The 19626-nt window shown below is 49.3% G+C and overlaps 1 protein-coding gene across 4 annotated transcripts in view; it reads right to left on the bottom strand.

Moving 5' to 3' along the window:
- C5H16orf70 (chromosome 5 C16orf70 homolog) overlaps positions 1-19626 on the bottom strand; it is a 1028424-nt gene that overhangs the window by 487512 nt on the left and 521286 nt on the right. For all 4 annotated transcript variants that reach the window (XM_030203715.1, XM_030203714.1, XM_030203713.1 and 1 more), the window contains one exon: positions 19107-19240. In XM_030203715.1, the coding sequence (XP_030059575.1) occupies positions 19107-19240 (134 nt within the window). The remainder of the gene's footprint in view (positions 1-19106; positions 19241-19626) is intronic.

Below are 19626 nucleotides of genomic sequence, written 5' to 3'. Positions count from 1 at the left end.
AGTGACTTGCCCAGAGTCACAAGGAGCTGCCTGTGCCTGGTGGGATTCGAACTCAGTTCCTCAGTTCCCCAGGACCAAAGTCCACCAACCTAACCACTAGGCCACTCCGCCACTCGAATTCGAGAGATTGGACTGGCTGGAGATGGGACTTCGGATAATTTATTACAAACCCCAGCAGCTCCAAAAGTTGAATAGTGCACTGCATGGACCGAAGAGCTCCCGCCTCTGAGGTGCTCTTCACCAGCCAATCGTCGAGATACAGGAACACATGCACCCCCAGCTTGCGTAGGTAAGCCGCAACCACTACGAGACACTTCGTGAATACCCGTGGTGCAGAGGCGAGCCCAAAGGGCAGCACACAATACTGGAAGTGATGTGTCCCCAGACGGAATCGCAGATACTGTCTGTGAGCTGGCAGTATCGGGATGCGAGTATAAGCATCCTTTAAATCCAGGGAACATAGCCAATCGTCTTTCTGAATTATGGGGAGAAGGGTGCCCAAGGAAAGCATCCTGAACTTTTCTCGCACCAGATATTTGTTCAGGCCTCTCAGGTCTAGGATGGGGCGCATCCCCCCTGATTTCTTTTCCACAAGGAAGTACCTGGAATAGAATCCCTGCCCTTCCTGCCCGGGTGGCACGGGCTTGACCGCACTGGTGCTGAGAAGGGCGGAGAGTTCCTCTGCAAGTACTTGCCTGTGGTGGGAGCTGAAGGATTGAGCTCCCGGCGGGCAATTTGGTGGGGTGGAGAACAAATTCAGGATGTATCCGCACCACACTATTTGGAGAATCCACTGGTCGGAGGTTATAAGAGGCCACCTTTGGTGAAAAACTGTCAACCTCCCCCCCCTCCCGACCGGCAGGCCGTCCGGCACGGCTACCTTTATGGCGGCTATGTTCCATGGATCCAGTCAAAAGCCCGACCCCTGCTTTTGCTGTGGAACTGCAGGGGCCTGCTTAGGTGCACGCTGTTGACGGGAACGAGTGCGCTGGGACTGTCCCTGTGCCTGAGGAGGCCTTTGGGTTGGCTAGTTGTACCTACGCTTGTTGTAAGCGTAGGGTGCAGCCTGCCGGTGGGAGAGCTTGTCGAGAGCGGTTTCCCGCTGGTGCAGTTGGTCCACCAACTGCTCGACTTTCTCACTGAAAAAATTATCCCCCCGGCAAGGGACATCCGCCAGTCATTGTTGGGTCCGGTTATCCAGGTCAGAGGCACGCAGCCATGAGAGTCTGCGCATCACTATACCCTGGGCCGTGGCTCTGGTTACCACATCACAGGTGTCATAAATACAACTGGACAGGAACTTTCTGCACGCCTTCAGCTGCCTGACCACCTCCTGAAAAGGCCTGGACTGCTCCGGCAGGAGCTTGTCAACCAGGTCCGCCAGTTGCCGCACATTGTTCCGCATGTGGATGCTCGTATAGAGCTGGTATGACTGGATTCTGGTCACGAGCATGGAAGAATGGTAGGCCTTCCTCCCAAACAAGTCCAGAGTGCGAGACTCTCGCCTTGGGGGCGCCGAGGCGGTATCCCTCGAACTCCTGGCCCTTTTGAGAGCAGAGTTCACGACCGCTGAGTCATGTGGTAGCTGAGATCGCATCAACTCCGGGTCTGTGTGGACTCTGTATTGGGACTCTGCTTTCTTACGGATGGTGGGATTAGATAAGGGCTTCAACCAGTTCCGAAGCAGTGTCTCCTTGAGGACATTGTGCAACGGTACCGTAGAAGACTCTCTAGGTGGTGATGGATAGTTGAGGACCTCGAGCATCTCAGCCCTCGGCTCATCCACGGTAACCACTGGGAAGGGAATGCTAATAGACATGTCCCGGACAAAAGAGGCAAAGGAGAGGCTCTCTGGAGGCGAGAGCTTCCTCTCTGGTGAAGGCGTGGGGTCGGAGGGAAGACCCGCAGACTCCTCTGAGGAGAAATATCTGGGGTCCTCCTCCTCCCCCCACAAGACCTCCTCCTCGGTGTCGGACATGAGCTCGCTAAGCTCAGACCGCAACCGGGCCCGCCTCGACCCCGAGGAACCACGTCCTCCATGATGGTGCCGAGAGGTGGACTCCCGCACCGGCGGGGACGAAGCTCCCTCCATCGACGTTGACGGGGATTCCACCTGAGTGGAGATCGAGACCGGCGCCGCAAGCGGCACCGGCGTCAAAGACCGCATCAAAGGGCCAGAACCAGCTGGCGCTTCCATCGATGGCACCGCGGGCGCAAGCACCCCCCGGTGCCGGCAGGGCCTGGCGCGTCAGCCCCTCCAGGATACCTGGGAGGATGGCTCGGAGGCACTCGTCCAGGGCCGCTGTCGGGCTGGGGAGCCGGTGCGGGTGTCAGTGCTCGAAGCTGCCTGGGTCCAGGAGACGGTACCGGGGTACCCGATCACCTGCGCATCGACACCTCTTCAATAGAAGGGGAGCGCTCCTCTCGGCGCGGGTGCTTCTTAGGGATTGAATCGTCTCTCGACGTCCCTGAGCTGCCCGTGACATGCGCCGTGGGCGACCGATGGCGGTGCTTCTTCGCAACATTCTTTCGATGCCCGTCATCGGCGCTCCGCGGCATGGCCGAGGAGGAGGTGGAGTCTCCGCGCCCTCTGGGGGTCGGATCCGACAGGGTTCGGTTCCGATGGCCCAGGGCGGCGGGACCAACCGAGGCGGACTGCCCACTCAATCGTTCACCGCCGCCATCGCTGGCAGGTCGTCGGGCCAAGGGAACCTGTACTGCTGGGGTCGATGCCATGCTTGGCGTCGAAGTCGTCGACATCGGTATTGATACCGAAGTCCCAGCCGTCGACACCGATGCCGCCAACGTCGACAGGCCAGCACAAGTTCCGAAAAGACGATCCCGAAGAACTTGCCTCGCCACCTGCGTCCGATTTTTCAAGCCGAGACACAAGGTGCACGCCTTGGAATTATGCTCCGGGCCGAGGCACTAGAGACACAAAGCGTGAGGATCGGTCTGCGAGATCTGCCGGTCACACCGACCACACTTTTTGAATCTGCTCGGGACATTCAAGGACATTGACAGAAAAATCGCGTCGGCGAAGTCAAAACCGTCGATGGTGGCGGTAACAATAATACCACAAAAGAAAGAAATCGGTCGCGCGGCCACACAACTGCGACGGAGCGAAATAAAAGAAAAAGTCGACGATAAGGATCTTTTTTTAAACGAAAAGAAAAGAAGGGGCGCGCGAACGCGCGTAATGAAAAGGAAATCGCGGGCTAGGCCGCAAAACGGTTTTCCGGTGCTGACATGGAGAGGGACGAAGCAAAGTCTCTCTCCAGTGCAGAAAATCAAAAAACTGAGCGGGAGCAGTCGGGGTCGCGCATGGGTGGGAAGACGGCCACGCATGCGTGGTGGGTGTACCCCACGTGCGGGACCTCCCGCGAGATTTTTCTTCCGGTTTCAAGGGGCTGCCATGGACGTCAACCCAGTCGTGAGAACAAGCAGCCTGCTTGTCCTCAGAGAACATCCTCTAGATCCCCCGCAGCTTGATACCACTGGGAAGCTAGGGTCCATTGAGCTGATCTCATGTGAAGGTGGGTCATGGGAGTCACATGAACTGTGGAGGCCATATGGCCCAGCAATCTCAACATCTGCCGAGCTGTGATCTGCTGAGACGCTCTGACCCAAGAAACGAGGGACAGAAGATTGTCTGCCCTTGCTTCGGGGAGGTAGGCCTGAGCCGTCTTGGAGTCCAGCAGAGCTCCTATGAATTCTAATTGTTCAACTGGAAGAAGATGGGACTTTGGGTAATTTATAACAAACCTGAGTAGCTCTAGGAGTTGAACAGTCATCTGCATAGACTGCTGAGTTCCTGCCTCGGAAGTGCTCTTCACCAGACAATTATCGAGATAAGGGAAGACATGCCACTCCCAGGTTGCGTAGAGATGCTGCCACTACCGCCAGGCATTTGGTGAACACCAGGGGAGCGGAGGCGAGACCAAAGGGCAGTACACAATACTGAAAGTGCTGTGTCCCCAGACGAAATCGAAGATACTGCCTGTGAGCTGGCAGTATCGGGATGTGCGTATAAGCATCCTTCAAGTCCAGAGAGCATAGCCAATCGTTTTCCTGAATCATGGGAAGAACGGTGCCAGGGAAAGCATCCTGAACTTTTCTCGAATCAGATATTTGTTCAGGGCCCTTAGGTCTAGGATGGGACGCATCCCCCCGTTTTCTTTTGCACAATCCCAGCCCTTCTTATGCAGTGGAACGGGCTCGACCGCACTGGCGCTGAGAAGGGCGGAGAGTTCCTCTGCAAGTACCTGCCTGTGCTGGGCTGAGCTCCCGGTGGACAATTTGGAGGTTTGGACATCAAATTGAGGGAATATCCTAGCCGGACTATTTGGAGAACCCACTGATCAGAGGTTACAAGAGGCCACAGCTGGTGAAAAAATTGTAACATCCCTCCGACCAGTAGATCGTCCGGCACAGACACTTTTATGTCAGCTATGCTCGCCTGGAGCCAGTCAAAACCCCATCCCTTGCTTTTGCTGGGGAACTGCAGGGGCCTGTTGAGGCGCACACTGTTGATATGAATGAGAGCGCTGGGGCTTAGCCTGAGCAGGCTGGCGGGTAGGAGGATTGTACCTGCGCTTATTGTAAGCATAGGAAGCATTCTTCCGACCCCCGTAAAAACGTCTACCTGAAGAGGTGGGAGAGTTTGTAGAGTGCGGTTTCCCGCTGATGGAGCTGTTCTATCACCTGCTCGACCTTCTCGGCAAAAATTATTATCCCCCCAGCAAGGAGCATCTGCAATCCGCTGCTGGACTCGATTCTCCAGGTCAGAGGCATGCAGCCATGAGAGTCTGTGCATCACTATACCTTTAGCAGCGGCCCTAGACGCAGTATCAAAAGTGTCATAAGCACCCCTGGACAGGAATTTACGACATGCCTTCAGCTGCCTGACCACCTCCTGAAAAGGCTTGACCTGCTCCGAAGGGAGCTGATCAACCAAGTCCGCCAGTTGATTCACATTATTCCACATATGGATGCTCGTGTAGAGCTGGTAGGACTGGATCTTGGCCACGAGCATAGCAGAATGATAGGCCTTCCTCCCAAAAGACTCCAGAGTTCGAGACTCCCACCCCGGGGGCGCCGAGGCGTAATCCCTAGAACTCTTGGCCCTCTTGAGAGCGGAATCCACAACCGCAGAGTCATGAGGCAACTGGGTCTTCATCAACTCCGGGTCCCCGTGAATCCGATACTGGGACTCAGCTTTTTTTGGAATGGTGGGATTAGTTCATCCAGTTCGCCATCAATGTCTGCTTAAGAACATTATGAAGGGGAACAGTGGAAGACTCCTTAGATTGTGAAGGATAGTCCAGGACCTCGAACATCTCAGCCCTGGGCTCATCCTCAGTTACCACTGGGAAGGGAATGGCCGTAGACATTCACGGCCAAAAGAAGAGAAAGACAAACTCTCGGGGGGAGAAAGCTTTCTCTCTGGCGAAGGAATAGGATCAGAAGGAAGACCACAAGACTCCTCATCCGAGAAATATCTTGGGTCCTCCTCTGTCTCCCACGAGGCCTCCCCTTCGGTATCAGACACAAGTTCTCTGACCGCAGTCTGAAGCCAGGCCCATCTCGCCGCCAAGGAGCGATGTCCTCGATGACGGTGTCAAGAAGTGGACTCTCGTGCCGACGGCAATGAAGCTCCCTCCACCGACGGGGAATCCACTTGGGTGGCAGCCGACGCTGACACCGCAAGTGGCACCGACGCCGAGGGCCTCACCATGGACGGGGAGCCAGCCGCCGCATCTATCAACGGTACCATAGGTGCAAGCACCCCCTGTACCGGAACAGATGGTCGCAGCAGCCTTTCCAGGATCCCTGGAAGAATGGCTTCGAGGCGCTCGTCAAGAGTAGCTGCCGAGAAAAGCTGGGGAGTCGGTGCAGGAGTCGAAGCCCAAATCTGCTGAGGAGGAGGAGGCGGTACCGGGCTGTCTGGAGAAGTGCGCATCGACACCTCCTGAATGGAGGGTCAGTGGTCCTCCCAGCGTCGAAGCTTAACAGGTGCCGAATCCTTCGGCGTCCCGGAGCTCTCGGTACCGTGATGGGAGGGCGACCGATGACGGTGCTTCTTCACCTTCGCTCGAAGCATGGTCTCGGGCCCCCCCGGTACCGACGAGGAAGACGTTGAATCCAAACATCTCCTCGGGGTCGGGTCCGAAGAGAGTCGGTCCCAATGGGCCTGCACCGCAGCAGCCCTCGAGGCAGGTGGAGACCCACTCGATGGCCCACTGCTGCCAGCGTGAGATGGTCTCTGGACAGCCATTACCTACGATCCCGACGTTGATGCACTCTCCGGTGCCGACATCGACACCGCCGATCTCAGTACCGCTGCCAACATCAACGCCGAAGGACCGGGCGAAGCTTGGAACAAGCACTCCCACTGAGTGAGCTAATCTCAACGCTTGTGTCCGCTTTTTAAGGGCACGACACAAAGTACAAGCGTCAGGGCGATGACTCGCCCCAAGACACTGAATGCATGAAGCGTGTGGATCAGTGGCTGAGATTGCCTGGCTGCACCGAGTGCACTTCTTGAAGCTGCTGGCTATCTTCGATGAAATCGACGGAAAAATCGCAGCGGCGAAATCAAAAGACGCGATGGCGCCAAAAGGAGCACAGAAAAAGGGGGAAAAAACCCGTACAAGCAGCAACAGGGCCGCATACAAAAATGAAAGAAACTTACCGGCAAACTAAGAAACAAAACAGGAAAGTTTTTTTTTAAAAAAAAGAATAAGATGAGCGAACTCGCGAAAAAAGTTTTAAAAACGGTAAAACGCAATAGGGCTCTCTCCTGAGGTGCAGAGCAACCGTGAAACAGCCACCCTGACCGCGGGAAAAAAAGAGACTGAGGGCCACGGTCGCGCTTTGTTGCTAGGAAGATTTCCGGACCTGGGGCTGCCGTCGGATGTCAACCCATCAGTGAGAACAAGCAGCCTGCTTGTCCTCGGAGAAATAGCCTAAGACACTCAGCGTGCCTGAAATGCTTGTAACCCTAGAACAATAATTTCAGTTTCCCTCCTCCTCATGGTATCCCTCGTTATCCCCCTCCTGCGGGGGAGAGGGCAGTCAGTGGCCATTTGTCAGACCTGATGAAAGACATGTGTTCTGACAAATAGCCACTGTTTCTGGTTAAAAGTGAAGTACCACAGCACAAACAGAAGCCTCCCCCAAATGCTGGCACTCAGAAGAGATATTCTCTGTGTCACCAAAAGCTCTCCTGAAGCTCCTAAATCGCATGCAGGGCAGTTGAGCTAGCAGTAGTGCTTAATCAACGGCCTCCAGAAACCCCACAGCATCTGCCCATCAGCAAACCACTGAAACCAATTTTAAGAAAAGAAAAGGAAGATACCTCTACACCACTTTGGGCAACTTCTCTCCCAAAAAGCTTCTCTTTTTGGGCCTCTCAAGACGCTTGGGTCTGTTTCTTCATGCGAAGACACAGACTGCAAGCGGCTGGGCTATGGTCGGGCCCAAGGCACTTGAGATGGTCCGGTTGCACCGAGTACAACGTTTGAAGCCGCTGGGTGTCTTCAATGACATGGAAGAAAAAATGGCTTTGGCGAAATCAAAAGACGTGATTGTGCCCTTGAAAAGAAGGAAGGCACAAAAGAAAAAGGGGTAAAACACGGTCATTTCAAACAAGAAAGAAAACTTACAAAAGTGGTCTAAAAAAAAAAACTAAGAAAAAATACGGGAAGGTAAAAAGGTTTTTTTTTTTTTTAATTTTAAGTTTTTAACATTTAAATCAAGCAATACACTTGTTTGAAAAGCAATACATTTCAACATATTTGAAGAAAAAATAAAAAACAGAAAAGTACTGAAATTTCTTGCTCAAGTCCACATTTTTTGAGCAAGATGTTAAGAAATGGAATATATATTATAACAAAAATTATCAATGATAGAGCAACAAATGATAACAGCCAACATTAAGCAGTGCTAACTATATTTCAAGGGTAAAGATGTTCTAAGATCCCCTTTTTTGCCTTGAGGTAAGGAATGCTGTTAGTTGAGCCGGATCAAAAAATACATATTTATTTGATTGGTATCTCACCACACACTTGCATGGATATCGCAAGTAAAATGTTGCACCCAGTTGAATTACAGCTGGTTTCATTAAAAGAAATGATTTCCGACGCTTTTGCGTGTCTCTGGAGATATCTGGAAAAATTTGTATTTTCTGGCCGAGAAATGTTTTATGTTTGTTCTTAAAGTACATAGACATTAACCATTGTTTATCTGGTGCCAATGTTACCATCAGAGTTGTAGGAATCACGTCATCAGGATCTGTTAATTCAAGCAGTTCAGTAACATTGAGTGGTTGTTCTTGTACTTCAATTTTTTGTTCACTACTCTCCTTAAGCGGAAGATAGTACACTTGGGTAAAAGGAGGAATTAATTCCTCTTTTACTCCCAAGATCTCTATTATATATTTTTTCAACATTTCCCGGGGAGATTTAGTAGTCTGTCTGGGAAAATTCAACAGTCGTAAATTGTTACTTCTAACAGTATTTTCAAGAGACTCAGTCTTTCTTCTTAATGAGGTCAGATCTTTAATCATAATCTCCTGTTGAGACTGAATTCTCTTCATATCAAGATCTTTCTTTTCTTCTGCCTGTTCAAGTTTATCTATTCTTGCCTCTATAGTCTTTATTTGCTGGTGCAAGATGGCTGCCGAGCGAACTTGCTAACCGCCAGCATTTCCTCAGTTCTCAGCTTTACCTATTGAGATGCCGAAGCGACGGGGCAGGTCCGCCCCCCATGCTCCCCAGAGGTCGGATCCTCTCTCGCAAGACATACGGCCTTTTTTGCAGACAACTGTGGTTCCATCCACGGCAGTGTTGGAAGTGTCTGGGGGCAGCCCGCTGATACGCGCCAGTGCGGATGGAGGCACGGCAGCGTCTCCAGGACTAGAGCTTACGCTCAGCCCCGACACAAGGGAACCACCCCCTCAGCCGTTGGGCTATTCCACTCCATCAGAGACGACCCTGAACGGATCCCCCAGAAGTGGTGAGACCGAACAGAGTCGGGAGGCAGAACAGCGGTCTTTTGGAGTGCAGGAAGCCTTGATGGAAACGCCGACAATAACAGCGATTTCGGCGGGAAATGCTGCTGGTTTGAATCCGGACGTTTTACAGCAGAAAGAGGTAACACTACCACTTTTTTCTTTTGAAGTGCACAAGCCAGTTGAAGTGACTTTGGATTCATTATGGACTTTGATTGTAGAGCTTGGGAAGTCTTTTACCCCATAGATAAATATATTAAATCAAGATATGAGAAAACAAGGGGAAAGGTTTTTTTTTTTAAATGACGCAAATCGTCGAAAGACTCTTCCTGGGCTAAAAACGAAGAGACGAGCCAAAGTACGCTGTCTCTCGGCTGCGGACAAGAAAAAACTGAGCGGGAACGCTCACGCAATGGGCGGGAAGTCGTCCGCGCATGCGCGGTGTGCGCGGTTCGCGCACCAGAAGGCTCTGGCAAAATCTTTTTATTTTTGCTCTGAAACAATTTGCTGTTTCCTGGGCCACCGTGGATGCCGACCCACATGTGAGAACAAGCAGCCTGCTTGTCGTCGGAGAAAATAATCTATACATGATTGTGTGTCATGGGCTCTAGAAAGATGTGTGTAGTCTCTTTTGCCCGGGTGAAACAGACGCCAAGAATCCAACAAATCCAACGAGGAACACAACCATGGTACCCCCTGAGCATAATTCATAGGCCTCACTCTAGAGGGTCCCGTACTGTCTACCATAGGGTCAAACACTGAGTTAGTCTCCCCCATGATAATTAGGAATCTGATCAAAGAAATGTATGTATTTCAATATTGTTTGGAAGAAGCCTCTGTCATACTGATTAGGTGCACAGACATTGACTAATAATAGTGGCTTATGATTCAAATAAATCTTTAAGATTATATACCTGCCTAAAGGATCTACAATCATATGCTTCTCTTCAATGTGGAGCCCCTTACAAAATAAGGTAACTCCTACTTTTGTTTTGTGTAGGACCCTCCACACAGTCTCCAACCTACCATCAACATAATTTTTTATGTTCCACAGCATTCAAATGAGTCTCCTGAAGCATTGCTATGTGATCTTTTGATCTTTTTGTCTGTTCAGTGTCTGTAAGATCTTACTGCGTTCGACTGGGGAAGAAATACCCCCCACATTCCATGACACCAATTTAACCATATGGCCCCTTGGGACCATCCCATGCGTGAGAGAACATAATCAGGTTTCTAAGTTTTTTTTTACCAAGGGAAGAGCGCCCCAACCTACACCCCTCCCTCCACACACACAGCCGAATAGAGCCCCTAACCCCCTCCCCATCACACCGCCAAGCCCCATGGAGCAAACCCTCCCCCCCTTAAAGACCCCACCCACTCCCCAGCCCAAAACTAACACTAACCCCCCCCCCCAAAAAAAAACCCAAATACCCTCTAAACCCCACCCTAAGAGTTCTGAAGAGAACTCAGCACATATAGGCACCCTACTTCCCCATATTAATGTGAATAGGCAAAGGCTAAGAAGAAAAAATTAAAAAAAAAAAAAAAAGGAAAAGGGGAGGGGGAGGGGGAAGCCAATCTTACAAGAACCCACAAGCCTTTTAATTAAAACAGCCCATAAGATTATCCTCCTTATCACAAGTACATCCTGCATTTACCCCAACCCCTCCGCCCCACATCCTCACAGCACAAAGCCCACTTAGACCCATTAAACACCCAAAGAGAAACATCAGATAGCTTTCTTAAAGACTGTCGTAGAGATGGCATCAAACAGTTCAATATCAACGGTATGTACACTGAATGTCACGGTGGTGACTGTTTCCTTGTCTGTGCTCACCTCGCCCTCTGGTGGCCTGAACCGTTGGCGGCTATGAACTGTCACACGTTCCAGACTTCAGCCCTGTCTGGTCCGGATCTTCCAGGCTGCCAGACTTGCCTTTCTTGTTTGTGCCTGAACAGCACCCATAGCTGCCTTGTGATTCCTGCAGACAACTTCAGCTGCTGATGGGCTTTATTAGCCACCTGGAAACTTTTGTGTTTGCCTTTGCATCGTCTAAGGTCCCTGGTATGTGGGTATGCTCTGTGCACTTCTGCCTAGTCCAGTTCTAGTCTGAGTTTCTTGCCTGGTTCTAGTTTGTTTGTGTGTAGTTAGCTTTGGTTTTATTGATTAGTTCCTAGTCTTGTTTCTGGTCTGCATTTCCTTGTCTTGTGTCTGTGTTCCTTTTTAGTGGCTGCTTGGCAGCTTTCAGTCCTGACTCTCACCTGTCTGTGTTTCTGTCTTAGTGGCTGCCTGGCAGGTTTTAGTCCTGACTCTGTTGTATGTTTCCTGTTGGTATCCAGTTCATGCCCTGTCTTGTAAGTCCTGCCGACCGCCTGCACCCAGGGGCTCAACTCCTGGGGAACGGCGATCAAGCGCAGGTGAAGTCTAGCTGTTCCTGCTCTGCCTGTCCCAGCTTGTTTGCCTCTGCTGCAACTCCAGTCCAGGGTTCCAGTCCTGTTCTGCCTTGCCTCTGGTTTGGGGGTGGTTTTGCCTGCCACTGCTGCTCCACGGCAGTGGTCCAAGGGCTCACAAACCCTGTGCTTCCGTGAGAAGCCTGACACTGAGTTTAGCCAGTCTCTCAGGACATTCACCGTAGATCACAGGATCTCCTCTCACCTCCCAAATCCAATTGCCAGTTCTCTTGTCGGCTTTTCAGAGATCCTCACCGGTGCCACCATAATGTAATTGCGAGATCTAATAAAGCAACTCCGGTAGTCATACTAAGAACCATTTAAGTAGTCACTCAGCGGCCCCCTTGCCAAAGACTTAAGAAATTCTTGTGCAGAAGCTACTGCATCGAAGATCTTTTCTGATCCCTTGTGGTTCACTTTCAATTTAGCCGGATAGATTAAAGCAAACATCCTCCTTGCTGCCACGACCCTTGCAGAATAGTCTTGAAAGCAAAGGATTTTCTGCCCCTCATGGCAGAGAGTAAGAACAGAACAAAGTGCCTGCAGGACAGCTTGTTTATGACCATAGCGCAGAATTTTCAAAACCACAGCTCGCGGCCTAGCAGTATCTCCTCAGGCCCACCTGATACGCCCTCTCCATTCTCAACGGGCCATGCAAGTTGTTTACCTGCAGGGACTGGTGAATCCAGTGCTCGAGAAAACTCACCATCTCAGAGTCTTTTATCTGCTCAGGTAGGACAATGAGTTAAATTGTTGCGACGGAAGCGATTTTCCAGGTCGTCTAACTTTAATTCTAGTTCTGTTAACTTTTTCTACAAGGCCTCCGCAGGTTGAACAGCCTCCGTCATGCAGTCTTCTAAGTCGCTTATTCTCTGTTGCATATGGTCAAGATCCAGGTGGAAACCATCCAATCTTTCATGCGCGGACTCCGCTCTGTCAAATAAGGCTTGCAATTTCTTGTCCAATGCTGCTTCCACTGCTGCGGTGACCTCCACGGTGATCTCAGCTGTCCACGCAGAGCATACACTAGAGCAGGGCAAAGTCTGCACATCCGCCATTTTGGGATCAAGGTTCTTGCTTCTGTCCTTTTCATTTTTCTGCATTTTAGCTGCCATCGCACCCTTCTACAGCAGTTCGCCGATACAGCACACTGCCCCCAAGGTATAATTATTATCCACCAAGATTCTAAAGCCGCTAAATACACTTCCAGGCTTGATTAGCGAGTAAGTTGAAGGGGAAGAGCTTGGCTTCTCAGCGTCTTCACTCCTAAATGGTACTACATGACCCCTTCGCAAGGGATATACATTTAAAGGAATCCAAACTAATTCTTTTTTTTCTGCAGGACAAAAAAGGTGTCATACCCCTGGCAAGGCCCCATAGGGACCTAAGCCAGATAGCCTCGCTGAGCCTTGAGCCAAGGCTTAGGTTTATGGAGGGGTTGGAAACTCTCTGAGCTCAACTAGAAGGGCTGAGGATTGTAATCAGGTTCCTAGAAGCCTAAACTGACCAGTCTCAACCACTAGACATAGGTCATAGTATGCATCCAAGGGAGTCAGGACTGTTAGCACAAAATTCCTGCTTTACTACTCTGACATGGAGGTAGAGAAAAACTACAGAATCCTGGCTACACCACCTGTTATACTGGTGATGTCAATAGAATTTATCTCTGGCTTCACATGATAGTAGGGGGACCTAATCTACTAGTCTGGAATGGTCTAGTAGGATAAGGAAACAACATTTCTCACCATATAGACAGAAACTGTTCTAGTATTTTCTCGGCTCAATTACTATAATGCTCTGTTCAAGGGAATTCCAAAGAAAGACATCCAGTGCATTCAGTTGATACAGAATGCTGCTATAAGTTTACTTACTGGAGCAAAACACTTCAATCATTTTACTTCTCTGCTCTGTGAACAGCATTGCGTTGCCTGTTGCATTTCCTACAAAATGCTTCTGTTAGTTCATAAAATATATCATTCTGGTTTACCTTCCTATTTAGCACAATATCTGATTCCTTACATCCTCTCTAGGGCACTCAGTTCTTCTCAAACTCATTTGTTATAGGTTTGGTCACCTAGTACTGTCCTACCACTCAACTATCCGTTCCCGTATTTTTAACGTGATGGGCCCACTTCTTTGGAATGCCATTCCTCCAGCTCTCCGGTTGGAGACTTCATTACAAATTTTAAGGGCCAACTTAAAGCTCATTTATTTTCTAGGGTATATGAATAGGGTCATGGGTCACTGCCGGCTGGCTTTGTGATAGTACTTTTCTCTGTACTTGCCTATCCTCTATTATTTCCATCTGAGTTGTCTTTCCTATTCACTAATGTAGTTCTTTCACTTCTCAAAATCTTTAAGAATGTATGTAAAACACTTTGACAGATTTTTCTCCTAACTGAGTACACCAGGAGGCATATTTTCAAAGCAATTAGCCTTCCAAAGTTCCATAGGTTTCTATGGAACTTTGGAAGGCTAACTGGTTTGAAAATATGCCTCCATGGGTCTGTACCAAGATCTATGCTGTTTAACATATTTATAAAGGTTCTGAAAAGAAGAATGACGAGTGAGGTGACCAAATTTGTGAATGACTAAAAATTATTCAAAGTCATTAAAATGGCAGAGGATTGCAATCATTTGCGGAACGATTTTGAGAGACTAGGAGACTGGGCATCTAAATGGTACATGAAATTTAATGAGGGCAAATGCTAAGTGATGCAGTTCAGAGAAAAAAAAAACATTCCAACCCCCCGAAAAAAGATCTTGAAGTTGTTCTGGATAATACACTGAGATTTTCAGCCCAGTGTGCAGCAGCTACTAATACAGCAAATAAAATTATTCAAAAAAGAGGTGGAGAACAAAACCTAGTGAACTCAAGTCCTTGAAAACTTATCCTATATAATAATTCTCACCACCAACGTTCTAATGTGCCTGCCTGTGTCCATGGCGCCTTCAGAGTTGCTGAGCTAGGCTCCGTAGCCAGGCTGACGTCACTCACAGTTGATTCCCAGGCAGGGGGAGGAGTAGGGAAACATGTGGAGCAAGTGGCAGGGAGCGGCGCATCAAACAACGACCCTCCTCTCCCCTGCACCCCTGCAGCCACTCATGTCCTGTGATCCTCCTCTCCCCCTGCCCCCCCTGCAGCCACCCATGTCCAGCGACACTACGCTCACCCTGCCCCCCTTCCAGTCACCCACGTGGGTCGTTGTTTCATGCGCCACTCCCTGCCACTTGCTCTGCATGTTTCCTTACGCCTCCCACTGCCTGGGAATCAGCTGTGAGTGACGTCAGCCTGGGTGGCAGGGGAGAGGAGGGTCGCTGGACATGGATGGCTGCAGGGAGGGCAGGGGGAGAGGAGGGTCACTGGACATGGGTGGCTGCTGGACATGGGTGGCTGGAGGGAGGGGGTGAGGGGGTCCTGAGACCAGAGAGGTGGGGGTGGAAGTGGGGCCTCAGACCATAAACTATAACTACTACTACTACTACTATTTAGCATTTCTATAGCACTACAAGGCGTACGCAGCGCTGCACAAACATAGAAGAAAGACAGTCCCTGCTCAAGGAGCTTACAATCTAATAGACAAAAATATAAAGCAAGCAAATCAAATCAATTAATGTGTACAGGAAGGAGGAGAGGAGGGTAGGTGGAGGCGAGTGGTTATAAGTGGTTACGAGTCAAAAGCAATGTTAAAGAGGTGGGCTTTCAGTCTAGATTTAAAGGTGGCCAAGGATGGGGCAAGACGTAGGGGCTCAGGAAGTTTATTCCAGGCGTAGGGTGCAGCGAGACAGAAGGCGCGAAGTCTGAAGTTGGCAGTAGTGGAGAAGGGAACAGATAAGAAGGATTTATCCATGGAGCGGAGTGCACGGGAAGGGGTGTAGGGAAGGACGAGTGTGGAGAGATACTGGGGAGCAGCAGAGTGAGTACATTTATAGGTTAGTAGAAGAAGTTTGAACAGGATGCGAAAACGGATAGGGAGCCAGTGAAGCGACTTGAGGAGAGGGGTAGTATGAGTAAAGCGACCCTGGCGGAAGACGAGACGGGCAGCAGAGTTTTGAACCGATTGGAGAGGGGAGAGGTGACTAAGTGGGAGGCCAGCAAGAAGCAGATTGCAGTAGTCTAAACGAGAGGTGACAAGGGTGTGGATGAGGGTTTTGGTAGAGTGCTCGGAAAGAAAGGGGCGGATTTTACAGATGTTGTAAAGAAAGAAACGACAGGTCTTGGCGATCTGCTGGATATGAGCAGAGAAGGAGAGAGAAGAGTCAAAGATGACCCCAAGGTTTCGAGCTGAGGAGACAGGGAGAATGAGAGAGCCATCAACAGAAATAGAAAACGGGGGGAGTGGGGAGGTGGGTTTGGGGGGAAAAATGAGAAGCTCGGTTTTGGTCATGTTTAATTTCAGGTGGCGTTGAGACATCCAGACAGCAATGTCAGACAAGCACGCTGAAACTTTGGTTTGGATGCAAGGTGAGATATCAGGGGTAGAAAGGTAGATTTGGGAGTCATCAACATAGAGATGGTAGGAAACGCCATGGGATGACATTAATGAACCAAGGGAAGAAGTGTAGATAGAAAAGAGGAGGGGACCAAGAACAGAACCCTGAGGTACGCCAACAGGCAGAGGGATAGAAGTAGAAGAGGATCCACCAGAGTGAACACTAAAGGTGCGGAGGGAGAGGAAGGAAGAGAACCAGGAAAGGACAGAGCCCTGGAATCCAAGTGAGGACAGGGTATCGAGAAGTATGCTGTGATCGACAGTGTCAAAAGCAGCGGAAAGCTCAAGAAGAATGAGGATGGAATATTGACCTCTGGATTTAGCCAGTAATAGGTCATTGGAGACTTTAGTAAGCGCAGTTTCGTTTGAGTGGAGAGGGCGAAAACCAGATTGTAGTGGGTCAGTGGCGTAGCTAGAGTAGTTGACACCTGGGGCCGGTCATTTTTTAACACACCCCCCCCCTCCAAAATCCAGTACTAGGCATACCGAGAATACAAAACACTCAGGACCTATAGAGCAATTCTACCATACCATAAGCAGTCATTTCTACGAGTCACACAAGGAAAAGGAAAGCATCTTAAACACTACAGTGAGCACTAGAACATCAATTCACCTATTGTAAAACGAAACCAGACAGAATAGTACAGATTGTTGATCCTGCACAGTCAATGCCAATTGAAAGCCATGTCTTTTTCACAAACACAGATACACCCTAATTCACTATAGAATAAGTAATCATAAACTTTCTATTTAGACAAAAATTAAACTGAACCCCCGATGCCAGACTCTGCATACAATGCAACACCACAGAAACAGAAAATGTCCCCTAGTACTGTGCAAAATATAGACAGCAGTTGTAAATTTGAAAAAACTAACAAATACCAATCACCACTTTACAAATTAACAAATAGAAATAAAACAAATACAGAAAATAAAATAATACCATTTTATTGGACTAATACATTTAGCTTCCAGAGGCCAAAATCTCCTTCCTCAGGTCAATACAGCATAGTGCTGTTACAGTATCCTATCCTGACCTGAGGAAGGGGGTTTTGTTCTCTGAAAATTAAGTCAAAATCCTTATTTACATGTTCTATTTATAAACATTTATTAACACAGCTACAATACTATATTCTAAAGCAAAATAATAAAAATATATATTTACAGTTTGTCGTCTCTGGTTTCTGCTTTCCTCATCTTCTTTTCACTGTCTTCCTTCCATCCAGCATCTGTCTTTGCTTTCTCTCTGCCATCCAGTGTCTGCCCTCACTCTCTGCCCCTTCCATCCACTGTCTGCCCTCTCTCTCTCTTCCATCCACATCTGCCCTCTATTTCTGCCCCTTCCATCCACCATCTGCCCCAGTCTGCCATTTCTCTCTCCCCCTTCCATCAACATCTGCCCCCCCCTCTCTCTCCCTCCCTTCCATCCACATCTGCCCTCTATCTCTGCCCCATCCACCATTTGCCCCAGTCTGCCCTCTTTCTCTCTCCCCCTTCCACCCACCATCTGCCCTTTATCTCTGCCCCTTCAACGTCTACCCTCCCTCTCCCATCCATCTAGGGTCTGCCCTCCCTCACGCTACCCCCTTCCATCCAGGGTCTGTCCCCACCCTCCCCAATCCCCTTCGCCCCTCTGGGCTCCCCCACCCTCCCCAATCCCCTTCTCCCCTCTGGGCACCCATCTGGGCTCCCCCACCCTCCCCAATCCCCTTCTCCCCTTTGAGCACCCCTCTGAGCTCCCCCACCCCTTCCCAATCCCCTTCTCCCATCTGAGTCCCCCCTCCCACCTACCAGCTCCGTTCTCCTGCTCCCACCCTGTCCTGCCTTTAAAAAAATTGTTTTGAAGCGCCAGAGTGGCAGGCAGCGCCTCGCGTCTGCCTTGCTAGTAAAAATCTCCTCGACGTTGTCGTCGGCCCTTCCCACATTGAGTCCCCCCCGCCCTCACGGTAATAGGAAATTACCTCAGAGGAGGGCGGGACTCAATGTGGGAAGACCCGACGACGACGTCCAGGAGATTTTTACTAGCAGGGCAGACGCGAGGCACTGCCTGCCACTCTGGCGCTTCGAAAATTTATTTTTAAAGGCAGGACAGGGTGGTAGTAGCAGAAGCGGAGCACCCCCCCACCCGCTGACACCTGGGGCGGACCACCCCCACCGCCCCGCCCTGTAGTGGGTCAAGAATAGCATGTGAGGAGAGAAAATCAAGGCAGCGGTGGTGAATAGCACGCTCAAGTAATTTGGAGAGAAAGGGAAGGAGGGAGATGGGTCGGTAATTAGAGGGACAAGTAGAGTCGAGTGAAGGCTTCTTAAGGAGAGGTGTGACCACAGCATGTTTAAAGGCAGCAGGGACAGTTGCAGTGGAAAGTGAGAGGTTGAGAATGTGACAAATAAAAGGAATAAGAGCAGGTGAGATGGCATTAAGAAGGTGGGTGAGAATGGGATCAGAGGAACAGGTGGTACATTTTGAGGAAGAAAGGAGAAGTGTAGTTTCCTCTATAGTAACTTCAAGAAAGGAGAAAAAGGAATGAGGGGAAGGAGAGAGAGGGGAACGGACTAGTGGAGGGAGAGGGAGGGGGCACACACTCACTCTCTGTCTCTCACATACACTCTCTCTGACACACTCTCTGTCTATCACACTCTCCCTCTCACACACACTCTCTCTCTCTCTCAAACATACACTCCAAGGAAAACCTTTTAAGCGCCCATTTCATTTCTGACAGAAACGGGCCTCTATAACTAGTGCCTCAATAAATTGGTTACTGCAATAAGAAACCACTTGCCTTTTGCAGTTCTGTTTGCCCCATCTCAAAAAAATATCATGCAATTAGAAAAAGTTATGAGAAGGGCATAAAAAATGATAAAGTTCCTGGCGGAAAAGTCCATAAAAACTATTAGCTAGGTAGACTTGGAAGAACCAACGCTCAGCCCTCAAAAATATACTGAGAACTACTATTTGGGATCTGCCACGTACTTGTGACCCAGACTGGATGCTGGGCTTGATAGACCTTGGTCTGACTCAGCTTGGTTTTTCTTAGGTTCTTAAAGCCAAACAGAACTGATAGCAATGCCTGATCACAATAAAATTTTATTTTTCAGAAGAATGAATATGAAACATAAATCTATCTATGCTTCTACACAGACTTTCCTACCTTGTCTTCCGACTTGTAGAAAACTTTGTGCGGACAGCCTAGCATGCTCAGCACATCTTGACATGAATCACCGAAGTATATACAGCGTTCAGATATTCGCATTTTAGTATCAGATAGCACCCCTGGACCAGAGCCTGAATGAGATGAAAATACAGTTAAATGCTTTGGTTTAAGAGGAATATTATTCTTAAGCCATCATATTGCCTTTTGACAAAAACTAGTTTAGTGAATCTCAAAATCTTTGTAATTTAATAAGCAACTTGAACATGTAGAACTATGTTTTACAATCTCCAGCAGGTGCTTATAAAATTTCCCCAGTATATATATATATATATGCAAAAAAGCGGGTGAACAGACAATATAGCACATATCTATATTAATAAATCCCACCTTGAACGTTCTGAAGCTCACTCCAAGGCAGAGAAGCTCGCTCCAAGGCAGAGAAGCACAAAAATCCTGTAGTCTTCATAGGCTAGGACCAGTCACCCTCACTCATAGACCCGCCCTCAGCCACGCCCCA

Source organism: Microcaecilia unicolor, chromosome 5 (assembly GCF_901765095.1).
Source record: "Microcaecilia unicolor chromosome 5, aMicUni1.1, whole genome shotgun sequence".
NCBI classification, from domain to species: Eukaryota; Metazoa; Chordata; class Amphibia; order Gymnophiona; family Siphonopidae; genus Microcaecilia; species Microcaecilia unicolor.
The sequence above is the reverse complement of the archived record's forward strand: the minus strand, read 5'-3'. Positions and strand labels throughout refer to the sequence as shown.